This window comes from Xenopus tropicalis, chromosome 2 (genome assembly GCF_000004195.4).
Source record: "Xenopus tropicalis strain Nigerian chromosome 2, UCB_Xtro_10.0, whole genome shotgun sequence".
NCBI classification, from domain to species: Eukaryota; Metazoa; Chordata; class Amphibia; order Anura; family Pipidae; genus Xenopus; species Xenopus tropicalis.
Window position 1 is genome coordinate 78,582,972 of NC_030678.2, and position 13,031 is coordinate 78,596,002.

Consider the following 13,031-nt stretch of genomic DNA (forward strand, 5'->3'; position numbering starts at 1 on the left):
CTGCAGGCAAGTAGGTAGCAGAGATTTATCGCAGGGAAGAATGATAACAAACCTTTTTTTCAGAAAGGTGACACACTAATTGTAGTCTAGTAAGGTTAGCAGGAAGGTTTGCCACCTTTTCTTGAAAAGAATACTGCCCTTTCTATATTTTTATGTTTTGTCCCTACTAATACCTAATAACATTGGCATCAAGCATAATTTTTACTGGCCAGTTGGCAACCCTATTAGCAGGCAACCAGAGCATATATTCAGAAGTCAGAGTAGTTTGGTGTCTGTTAAAGTTTCTCTGTCTAAAAGAAGCAAATGTCAGCTCCCACTCAAATACACATATGTAAAGGGAAGCATGTATAATAACTTCGCTGTCATAAAAAGAAGCATTACCCCTACCGTTGCTTAAGGTATTGTTTCTCAGTACATGCACATACAACATACACATACAAGTAGCATGATATAAGAAAGCAGTATGATGTAAGAGGAAAGCAGAATGGATCTCATACAAAGATTGCCAGTGATAGTGCAGCATCTGGGAAGGTGCTTAGTATACAATAGCCTATGATGCAGTGACACTCTGTGCTTCACAGCTGTTAGGTGACAGTATAATTTAGGACGTTCAGTTGAATTATGGCTGTTATATTAGTTAGAAGAGGCAGACGGGTGTTTTAAAACTGCAGTATACAGTTCTATTGATTGACCACTTATTGGCTTGTTTACTGTGTATATACAAGACTGTGCAATTGCTTTTAATGCACAGGGGTGGTCTGCAGGGTCTTCGCAGAGTCCACTTCGAAATGTAAATTAACTGCAGGTTATCACTAAGAAGCTGATGTTTACTTCATCCTGCCAAAACCATCTGGATATCTCCAGAAATATTCATTTTAACTAGAATAAGGTCTTAAAATGATAGAGCCATTTCATTACTACTGTACAAGTTAAATGGGGTATTTCACATCACTGTACCACAGTAAAAAAGTAAATTGTATCCTTAGCATTCAAGTTTTTAATCACATCTGTCAGTGGGCTGAACAATTTAAATGAAACAACAAAAGTGAATCACTGGCTAAAATAATAGATAATGACAGCTGGATTTTTAGGTCTCTAGGCTCAGATTACCTGCCAAATAAAGGATTCTGAAAGCATCGAGGGCTGAATGTTAAACTTTACACTGACAAGGCAAAAGGCTATTATATATAACCATATCTGACCCAGAAGGAAAACTAATAGAGGATCAGTAAGTGGTGTTGGGGGAGACCCAGTACAATGGTAATGAGACAAATGCAGGGGTATGTTAGTAAGTAATTTATGGGTTTGCTAGAAAGGATATGACAAGGTAGTGTTTTATCTGGATAGAAGAAATGTGCTGTATGTGTGAATAGCAATGTATAGAAGATGTGTAAATTGGTGAAGAAAAGGAGCCTGCTCCTGGAAAGTGAGAATTGATAGTGTGAGACTTAACACTGAAAGAGGATAAGAAAGGCTTGTGGAAGTTATAAAAGGAATAATAAATAATAGCACCTTAAGAATTATAAAGTGCAGGGGAGAATGTCTAGGATTTTGGGGAGTGGATTAAAGCAAAGAGTGAGGAGGTGGCTGTATTGAAGGGGAAAGGAGAAGGAAGTGGGTAGAAGAGGAGGATCTGACAACGAGGGAGGGTGCCTTTTTCTTTCTCCCACTCCCTCTTATTCTCTCAGTTGCTTTGACTTGATCATCCAGTCCTCAGCATCTCTCTTCTGTCTCCTTGGCAACAGAGACTCGGGTACCACTTGTATTCAGAATCTGTGCAGCAGTGCAGAGAGCAGAAAGAGTATCTCTCCCCTGCTTGGATATGGATCTGGAACTAGAACTGTCAACATCTAGGCTGTACTCAGACTTTCTCTTCTACAATGCTACACAAAATTTCTCTTCATCAATCCTGCCCAATACCAGCCAAAGTGCACCAGGACCAAGCATCTCCAGGAATCATGCCTCCATTATAATGGCAGTGGCAATAACTGCTCTTTATTCTGTGGTTTGCGTAGTGGGACTTCTCGGCAATGTCCTGGTCATGTATGGGATTGTGAGGTATGGGGGAAGGGGAAGCTGCCCTAAACTCCTCGCCCAGGTGGCTAGCCATAGATGAATGTCTGTATATACTTAAATATTTGTGTATAGGTTATATCAAAGAGGTGTCAGTTACTGTAGTTGTTGGTACTTGTGTGCATCATTGAAAGTAGAGGTATGAGATTATGATATTTTATAACTATATTTGTGAGTGTATGTATGTATAGAAAAAAACACTTTATTTACACAGTTGTGGGCATTTTTATATAATGTATAGTAGTTTACAGTAGTTTACTCATTGTGCAAGTGCAATTTCCAATAGCAACCAATTAAGTTTTTGCTTTAATTTTTTAACTTGTTGTAGACTGTTCCACGCTAATAGCTGATTGGATTGGTTGTTATTGGCAACTGCACTTGAGCAATTTAGCCCCTATGTTTTTAAATAAGCACTGATTGGATGGATTATTGGTCTTCCTCATTCAAGGCAATAGAAAATAAATAGTTGTGTTAAAGTGAAACACCTAAAAGCATACAGTATTTTTTAAATGGCATGTTCTGCATTTAATTATGTATAATGCTAGTTTTAATCATGCCACAAGAGCCAGCATACAGCTCCACTTCACGTAAACACTCCGAAATGAACCTGAAGCAGCAGATCATATAAGTATACAACTTTTTAATGAATCTGACATCGTCTTTGCTCATTAGGAAACTGCTTTCCCCACCTGCTAAGTTTCTGTCTCAAGTTCCTTTAAGAGACCTGTAAATATACACCCATTGAAATTGCAGTTGTTTCTTTTATATTAAGGCATTTCACCCTTATAATTGCATTACTGAACTGGGAAGTGCTAAACATAATTACACAAGCATTTTGTAAACTATATTAGTACTGAACTTTAGAGTCACCAAAACCATAAAAACTTGTAGTTCAGCCATTCAGCCTGTGTACCATTTATACCACAGGATCTTTGCCCATAAACCCTCCCTTAAAAGAACAGTAACACCAAAAAATGAAAGTGTATAAAAGTAAATAAAATATAATGTGCTGCTGCCCTGCACTGGTAAAAGTTGTGTGTTTACTTCAGAAAGTCTACTATAATTTATATAAATAAACTGCTATGTAGCCATGGGGGCAGCCATTCAAAGGAGAAAAGGCACAGGCACATAGCAGATAACAGATAAAACACTATTGTATTCTACAGAACTTATCTGTTATCTGTTATGTAACCTGTGCCTTTTCTCCTTTTTTCCAGCTTGAATGGCTGCCCCCGTGGCTACACAGCAGCTTATTATATAAATTATAGTAGTGTTACTGTAGCAAACACACCAGTTTTACCAGTGCAGGGCAACAGTGCATTATATTTTTATTACTTTAAAGCTCTTTGATTTTTTAGTGTTACTGTTCCTTTAAGCTCTCACCATCTATACGTAACCTTTTGCTATAACTCACCCTGTCTCTCTATATATCTCTTTATATGCCCAATTTCTCTATTTATCAACCCTCTCTAACTACCCCTATATTTTTTACCACCTCTTACTATAAATCCCATATATGACTACATTTCATTCTCCTTCCATATCTTCACATTACCATTAATTTAGCCACTCCCTCAGTTAACACAACGCTTTAACCATACATTTAAATATACAATTCTACTTTTTTGGAATCTCTCAATAATTTAGATTTTCTTTTATTAGAACTCTCATGCTCTGCTCTCCCTTTATGGTGTTTGAGTCCCTGATGTAACATAACAGCTGTCTTTGCCCTGCAGTCTGGCTTAGTACCCAAATAATTTTTTATCTGAAACAACTATACAAGTGGGATCCCCTGTAGCCAAAAATCCTTAGGCTTTTAACAATGCTCTGATTTTGAGATGGGATCAGAAAGGGTTCATTCAGTGTTCTTAGTTCTTCCTCTGAAAAAGAAAATGTAACACTGTATTACAAGAGACAAGATTTCTATATGAAAACTTTAGTATTGACTATGATTTTCATGGTCTTTAATTAATATATGTCCAGTACACAAATTAAGTTAATTATTCAGTGGTGCATTGCATGGTATAATTTTTACATGCTGAAGAAATAGTTAAATTTTTTTTTTTTCAACTGTGGTTATCTGTATAGTTTATATAAGGTTAGGGACAAGTGGGGATGGTAGCTACTCAGTGTATCATATTAATGGATCAGTCAGGAGCAGACAAGAGCCAAAAGCTCCTGTTAAGAACCTTCTCTTTTTGCTGCCTGGATACTGTTATGGTTCTCCTACAACTGTTAGGACTGGTGCTTATGTTCTGCTCCGTATTCACTTATAGAGAAGTTAACCTTTACAATAATGTCAGTTATAGTTATAGATTGACCTATGCAACTTTTAATTTGGTTTTTATTTTTGATTTATGATGTTTTGTTTGCTTCCTATTCCATCTCTCTTCAGGCTGCCAAGTAAAATGCTATCAGGTGGTTGGGGTCGATGACCCTAGAAACCCGAAGACTGTTTATCTATGAGGCTTTTTGTTTTTTCTTGTTATAATTTGTTATTTATTTTCAGTTATCTATTCAGCTTCCATTATGTTTTCACCATCATTGCCTATTTGTTAGGGAAAGAAGCCCAAACAAAATAGCTGTTTAAATTATAAAATAGAGAGCAACAGAACAGAAAAAATCAGAACCAGCTGCAAACTGTATTGGAATACCACTGCCTACATTAGACTAAAATTTACATGTAGTGTGAACCATCCATTTTACAAAGGGTAACAATTTTTTATAAAGAGACAAATATGAGAAATGCAGTGAAAATAACTTTCAAAAGCCTATAGGGTCTATAATAAATATATAAAAATATAATTAAAAAAAAACATTTTTCTGTTGAGAAATGCTCTAACAAACATTGTCAAGCAGAATATCACAAGCAAAAAATGAAACATTAAGGGCTTAAATTACATTATTTTCTTTAGATACACCAAGATGAAGACAGCCACCAACATCTACATCTTCAACCTTGCTTTGGCTGATGCTCTTGCCACTAGCACCCTCCCCTTCCAGAGTGCTAAGTATCTCATGGAAACTTGGCCCTTTGGGGAAGCCCTCTGCAAAGTGGTCCTATCAATAGACTACTACAACATGTTTACCAGCATTTTCACATTGACCATGATGAGTGTGGATCGTTATATTGCTGTATGTCACCCTGTACGCGCACTGGATTTTCGAACTCCATCCAAAGCTAAAGCTATAAATGTCTGCATCTGGATCTTGTCATCAGTCATTGGGGTCCCAATAATGGTTATGGCAGTGACCAAGACTACCAAAGGTGAGTAAGAGATTCTATGTTACCACACAGAAAGGAGGTATGAGCCAGACTTCCCTGTTTACTTTCTCCTGACTGTAGCAATCTAAGCTTGTTACCCCTCAGCCACATATTTACTATTAATTACAGAAAGAGCTAAGAAGCAATTGGCCCTGAAATAGATATACAATAATACTAAACACTTGATACTAAGCACAGCAGTAGTTAATATACACAGTAAATAACGCATAAATAATATTAACAACAACTAACATTTGCCATGCTGAAGGTCTTTTAACAAGAGTCACGAAGCTAGGTAGGCATAGATAGTCTAAAGATGACTTTTTTGAAGGGGTGAGGGGGCTGATACATATTGTCATAATTCCCGTTTTTTTCAGTTGCATTGAAATACATGAGGACTCCTAGTAGCTCTGTGGAGTAGTTTCTCAGTGAATGCTTGGATGTTTTAGTTAGTGATTAGTCTTTACAACATTCGTATATAGAATGTGGGGTAATTATTATGACTGTCATCCATAGATCTGGTAAATAACATAGGTAGGACATATGCTGATATATACCTTTCTCCCCTTTTACAACAGCTGGAACAATCACCTGTACCCTCCAGTTTCCACGACCTGATTGGTACTGGGACACTGTTACTAAAATTTGTGTCTTCATTTTTGCCTTTGTGGTACCAGTCTTGGTAATTACCATGTGCTATGGGCTGATGATCCTGCGCCTGCGCAGTGTGCGCCTTTTATCTGGCTCAAGGGAAAAAGACCGCAATTTACGTCGAATAACCCGTATGGTTCTTGTGGTTGTGGCTGCATTCATAATCTGCTGGACACCCATCCATATTTTTGTAATTGTGTGGACAATGGTAGACATCGACAAGAGGAATCCCTATGTTGTAGCTAGCTGGCATTTCTGCATTGCACTTGGTTATACAAATAGTAGTCTTAACCCTGTCCTTTATGCCTTCTTGGATGAGAATTTTAAGAGATGTTTTCGAGAGTTCTGCCTTCCATTCCGTTCACATTCTGAACAAAGCAGCTTTAGCAGAGCCCGTAATACTACCCGGGATCAAGTGTCCACCTGTGCCCAATCTCATGCCCCAGACAAGCCGGTATGACTAGACATGGATGGCCGAAGGAGAGGATCCAGAGGCCGCAGAGGAGAAGATTTAAATTCTGAAGTCACTCAGGTTACCAGCACTACTGAGTTTTAGCAGCATACTTTCCTACCACAAGGACAGGACAATAAATTATGAATGACATTTTTATCAGATTTATCAGGCTTTATGAATCTTTTCCATTTGTCATTCTCCTGCAGAGCTGACAATCAAAGTACTGAAATATTGACATGGATATTGGAGGCTAACCACACTGTAGCAGACAATATGTTTAGCTTTCATTACACAGGAAGTTTAGACTCCTTTATGACCTGGATACAGAAAGCTTGACAATTAATCCATGAACCATGTAAATGAAGTTGCAGGGGCTGTGTAAATCTACAAATAATAACCTTCAGATATATTTGGATTACTTAGGATTTAGACTTTTCTTCATTTCTGACACATATAATCATTTTAAAGCTGCTACAATGCAACTATATATTTTCAGACAGGAAAAATATATAGTTAGCTTTCATATCCAGATTTTAATTTGGTGAGCAGTAACCAAACATATCTGCCTAAATAGTTGTTCATGGAATTAGAAATCAAATCACTCATGATTCTAGATCCAAATCACTTCATTTGTATCCAGCTGTCATATAAAATATAACAATGAAATGCAATCTTTGCAAGACTGGAAGTGAAAAAAAGCAAAGAAGATCAATGACCTAGCACCAGCAAAGGACTGATTGTAAAAGGACAACTTCATTTGGGTATAATTTCTAAAGCTCCACTTAAGGAACTCCACATGGATGAGCTTTCTTAGAGCAGAAGCAATAAATGACTTGCACACAGACCTCACAACCTCTATGGTAAAGCATATCATACTGCTGTTTTACATTTTGACATCCACTACATTGTGAGAGTGGCATAAACAGTAGCCACGTGGGGAGCATGCAAGAGGATCCAGTAGCGCATGCTTTCTTACTGTTATACAAGCAGATGGAACCAGGCAAAATCATTGTGATCTTTGTTCAGTTCAGACAGGGTACCAACAATCAAAAACTATAAGCTTCTTATGCTACTCTGAGAAATAAATCAGGATGGGTGATTTTTAACAAAAGCAGTAATGTACATAAATAAAACAACTGAGTCAGCATCAGCACTGTTAACTGAATATAACCAGCAAAATCTCCGCCTGGGATCTCTCTGGGGTGCTGTGAAAATGTAACTAATATATATATACAAAATTTGGTAACAGGCACTCACAATACAAAATCAGGGATGCCTGGGTGCAGTCCAATACGAAATAGTAAAACACAAAATAGCCGGTACCGCACTCACAGGTCTTATAGAAAGATATTTATTCAAAAAATCGTGTCTAACGTTTCGGCTGCCATTGCAGCCTTTCTCAGTCTTTGAGAAAGGGTGCAATGGCAGCCGAAACGTTAGACACGATTTTTTGAATAAATATCTTTCTATAAGACCTGTGAGTGCGGTACCGGCTATTTTGTGTTTTACTAATATATATATATATCTTCAACTGTGAGACCAGGTACTGAGGCCATTTCAGTGGCAGTCAGGTAAATGTTATTGCCTTGAAATTAAAATTTTACATTAATTGTAGAAGACTGATTTTGCTAGTGCTTGAGGGGAAATTTATTACTGTAAATATATAGAAAGAAAATCTATAAATATATATATATATATTTATATGTACATGCACAAAATCTGTACATTTTTATGTATATTCTTAATAGATGTGAATAAAGAGACAGTTATGATGAATAAGAAAAGGTAAATATACAATCCAATAGGAATCATTAAAGGACGGCTCAAACTATAATCCTCTTATCATGTGGAACCACAACTCCCAGTGCCCCATAACAGCTGGAGGGTTACACGATGGAAATCATTTGTCTATGAGAAAGAGAATTTTCCATCAGTTGAAGACATATATGATTTTGATATAAGTCTGCTTTGAGCTTTCTGAGCACCTTCAGTATTTCTGTATTTGCATATTAACTTATGTGCCTGTACTGGTGAATGCATTATAAACACAACTATAAAGTAGGCTACACACATCCCTATGAGAACAGCACTGCCTGTAAATGTGGTTCTTACATTAAACAGATGGCAGATTTTAAAAATATTTTCCTCTATTTTCAGCCAGTCAGGAGTGTTATAAAATGTCCTCTTACCTGAATGACTGCACTTAAAACACCAGCGTAATGTAGATGTGCATAACTCAACACTCCCACATATTTTGACCACTGCCATTTTTCAATATTGGTTTATAGAATAGGGCTTGTGCCGAACATGCATGCTGATTTGTCTGACTGTTTATTGTGACCAGAAAATAGAATGTGACTTTAGTTTAAAAAAATATAGATATTTCCTAATTAAAACATTAGGCAAAAAATATTTGACCACAAGCCCTTTTCAATAAACTAATGGAAAGGGTTTTACTGTCTCTTTAATTAGGCATACATGTTATTTGCTGGTTTTGGCCATTGACCCAAATAGTTGGTTGCACATTGTCAACTCTGGGGCACTTCTTTCAGCAACAACAATGCTGTCACAGGATGTGGGCAGGAAGTCCTGCAATTGCAATGTTTGCTGGGTGTGGATCTCTTTCCACGGGGACAGCTACCAGTGGCAGAGAGACTTGCCTGTGTCAATTTTCACTGCCACAGGGAATCTGAAACAGGGACTGATGGTAACCTTAAACCAAAGGGAATTTGTCCACTTGGAGCAAGGCACGCAGTCAAGTGTCATTAAAAGACACATTTGCATGGGTTTCGTAGTCTGTACAACATGACTTACAACCTATACGCTCACCTTGTCTTATCCAGCAACCGTTTGTTTGCCTAGAGTACTGATCATATAGTAACAAAGAGTTTGTCATGTTATTATTATTTCAGCTTGTTTGGCTGTAGCAATACTTTAACAAATGGTTTGACTCAAGTTGCTTGACACGACTAGTACTGAATCGTTGGCTCAGTCTTGGAGCAAGGTAAAACCTCTAATACGGAAATAATAAGTCTATTACTTGCATTTAACAGATCCATAAGTCTTATCTAATCTAGACTTACCCACAGTTCTTCATTTTTCATTACTATATTACAGAGTGTTCTTCATTTCTATCGCTCTTGCCAAATATTCCCTAAAAATAGCCCATATTGAGCCCCAATGTGGGCCGCACCTCCTTCCACTCCCTTATTTGTGCATGCAAATGACATGCAAGTTAGGGCCAGGTACGGGGGCCCTGGGTTCAAACAGCATTTAGTGGGACTCGTACCTACCCCTAACAGCAGCTCAGAAATCAAACTCAGAGGTCTGCAGCTATTTGTACAATGCACTATGCAGTGGGCAAAGTGCAAAAATATGGCAGATTGCTGCCTTTTTTTGCATTGTACATGATGCGTGGGGCGTTGTAATTTACCCCTAAAGATGCTTTTTGTTAGAGGCTGTTTTTTAAGAATAGGAATGGAAACAGTGGCTAAGGCCTTTCCCATGAGTATAAATAAGCAGGCTAAAAACGGGATAATAACATCCAGTCACCATTATCTTCTTTTGTTAATCCCTGATCAGCTGTGACCAACTTTATGTACATAAAGGACCTAATATGTGAGAATAGTTTGCATTAAAATAATGTTACACACAGGAGTATTGGGGGCCAAAAAATGGAATTGAGGGTCACATTTGACCCATGGCCCTTCAAAAGTACAGCACTTAGTTAGCCTTAACCCAAGGTTAACTTCTTTTTTCCATTTTATTTTGTAGAGAATATTTTTCAAAGCTTTCAGCCTCATAAGAGCTGGTGGGGTTTCTCTCAATCTCTCTCTGCAAGGAGAGAAAATGTGGCAAGATGTAAACAGCAAGCACAGATGGGAATAGCAAATGGGGGAGGAGGGAAATAGGAAGGAGCTGAAAGGAAGAAAGATGGACTGATAAGGTAAAATCTGGCACATGCAGAAATACTTGCCAATAATTACTGTCTACCCAGGTTGCTAGTTCATAATTATTTTGTGTTTTAGCTGCCATTTCTGGGCCTGAATACATAGCTTGTGAGATATAACTGTGAGCTTGTTCTCCAATCATTACTTAATTGTTTTTTTCCTGTGCATTTAGTTTTTTAATTCTTAATAAAGTCGATAAAGCAGCTGAATGTTATGATTGGCTAGATAAATAACTTATTTAAATATATGTTAATAAGGGAGCTGCTCCAGGCTAATTAATTGGAACCAATTATTAAAACACTTAATGAGCCACAGAGGTAGATACAAATGAGAAATTTGTTGACATTACTCTTAAATGAAATGTAATTATTAAGCTGCTGTGGCTGCATACACACATTGGTACAAATTATCTATGAATGCAGCCATCCTGTGCAGACCAAACTTCACTAGACTCACTGTCTAGCCATGCCTTGGTCCTTGTGTCTCTTTTGGTTCAGCAGAACCTACTGCTAAGATGATCAGAATGTTAGGAAGGGCATATGATTTTGCTAGGTTTTTGCCCCTAATGCTAACTGAAGTAAAAAATCTGCTTGCTTATGAATTGAGCATCTCAGCTCATAAGGCTGCACTGCTTCAGAATGAAGCATTACTCATCCAGATAGATAAACACAGGACTCATGGTCGGACTGGGCCACCGGGACACCAGGGAAAATTCCGGTGGGCCCCGGCGGCCCAGTCCGACCTTTGCCGGTGCTCCCCCTTCTGACTGTTCCTCCCCTGACGCGTTCAATTTATATGCGCTCGGGTAGGACGTCAGGTGGGTGCCCTGCGGGGGGTTAGGGGGGGCCCCGGGGGTAGGGGACACGGCTGGCTGGGGCCCCCAGTCCTACCCTGATAGGACTAGTCCACTATTTCTTCTTATATTAGTCAACAAAACACACCTGATCTAAACCAAGGTTCTCAGCTTTATTAAGGGGAACTCCAGCTTCTGAACCATAATTCGTTGAAGAGCCCCACAAAACACAAACCCCTAATATACCTATCACTGTAATCTGTTCCTTCAAAAAGTATGCATAAATACAATCTTTATACTCTGAAATCCAGCTTCGAAACAGTTTTTCTATTTCTGCATCATTTAAAATCCTGGTAGGGGAGAAGGGACTAAAACATTGTTGTTACAAATTGTAACAACTTCACCACAATTTACATAAAGCATGCAGGAACTACATAACCCACAATGCATTTCACTGTGATGTTTCTTTTCTTACTGACATCAGGTGTGCAGGGAATTGTAGGATGATTTGGAGGATGCAAGCTGAAGGCAGGCTGAGGACCATCAACTACATATATCAAACCATATATTGCAAAAAGCTCAATTTGTGTTTGGGTGGAGTTTCCCTTTAATAGAAAACCAAAACACAAACACATATAGACAAAACGTTGCCATGTAGAATAGAAACCTAGAAGCCCAGATATGTTGGGTTTATCGTGGAGACAATGCACTTGCCCTCTCAGGCTGAGGAAATAGCTAGCAAGTCCCCTCTATACTTTTGGCTCACCAAGCATACCCTGGATCTGCTGTCTGTTTATGACCCTGACTAAGACAATCATGTATAGCATCATTTGTTTCATATGTTTTTCCTTCCCTTTAGTAAGCAGGAAGCAGACCCCACAGTTATTGGGGGCCCAGTAAGGTCTCATGACCCGCTGACCACTTGCAGTCCATTATCTCTGTTCTGTGCTGGTGCTGGGCTGTATAAGGGTGAAGACACATTGAGATACTAATAGCAGCTATTTTTTCTTGACTGCTAAACTCCAGAAAATACTTTGCCATAGACAATACTCGGAATTGCTAAAACACACATAGAGACAATTAAGTTAATGATCAGCATTGTCTATTTCAGTAGCCACGACAAGTAGCTGCTACTAGTAGCTCCATGTGTCTTCACCCTAAGGGGGCAATGTGGGTGAGGGTGGTTTGGGCACAGCTCAGAGCAAAGTTGCACCACTGCTTCCCTTCTCTAGATATCAATTTAAAACTATCCACTCCATGTGCCACAGAAGCTACTCTCTCCCCTGGTTCAAGCATTATACATTTATCCATAGGTGTCAGAACTGGTGAGGCCAGTTCAGTGTGGTGTGCTGCCTGCCCTACCCCAACACAATGAACTTCTGTTGCTCCTGCATTCATTGTGCATTTATCTGTAGGAGGGTACATGATTTGCTCACTTAGTAGTCCCCAGAAAGGTTAATCCAGCCAAAGGTTGGGTCTGTTTAGAGTTATGAGGAGTAAACTGTTTTTTCCAGGTTAAAGTTTCCCTGACTGTCAGTTCTGTAATCTGTCAGTGGGGTCAAGTTTCTCCAGTCCCAGTAGGAGTAGTTAGTGTCAGGGGAGGTTCTGTTATCGATCACTCTAGGAGTGAGTGCCAGGCTGAGGGCAGTTAGTAGACAATCAGATGCTCCAAGACAGAGGGCAGAAAGTGTTAGTACCCTGGGGACACAAGGAGTCAGGTTCAAGGATACCGAGAGATAAGAGTACCAATGTCAAGGTCTTCAAATCTGTGGACTGGACACTTGCTAATAAGTACTACTGCTGGTTGTTATTAATGCTTTTCCTGTGCCCAGTACTGTGAAGGGA

The 13,031-nt window shown here is 38.7% G+C and overlaps 1 protein-coding gene across 1 annotated transcript; it reads left to right on the forward strand.

Annotated features, from left to right (window-relative positions):
- The first annotated feature begins 1,689 nt into the window (after positions 1 to 1,689).
- Positions 1,690 to 7,593, forward strand: oprd1 (opioid receptor delta 1). Its single transcript, XM_002939358.5, has 3 exons — positions 1,690 to 2,058; positions 4,989 to 5,341; positions 5,917 to 7,593. The coding sequence occupies exons 1-3, from the start codon at positions 1,823 to 1,825 to the stop codon at positions 6,447 to 6,449; spliced, it is 1,122 nt and encodes a 373-aa protein (XP_002939404.1). The 5' UTR covers positions 1,690 to 1,822; the 3' UTR covers positions 6,450 to 7,593.
- The last annotated feature ends 5,438 nt before the right edge of the window (positions 7,594 to 13,031 follow it).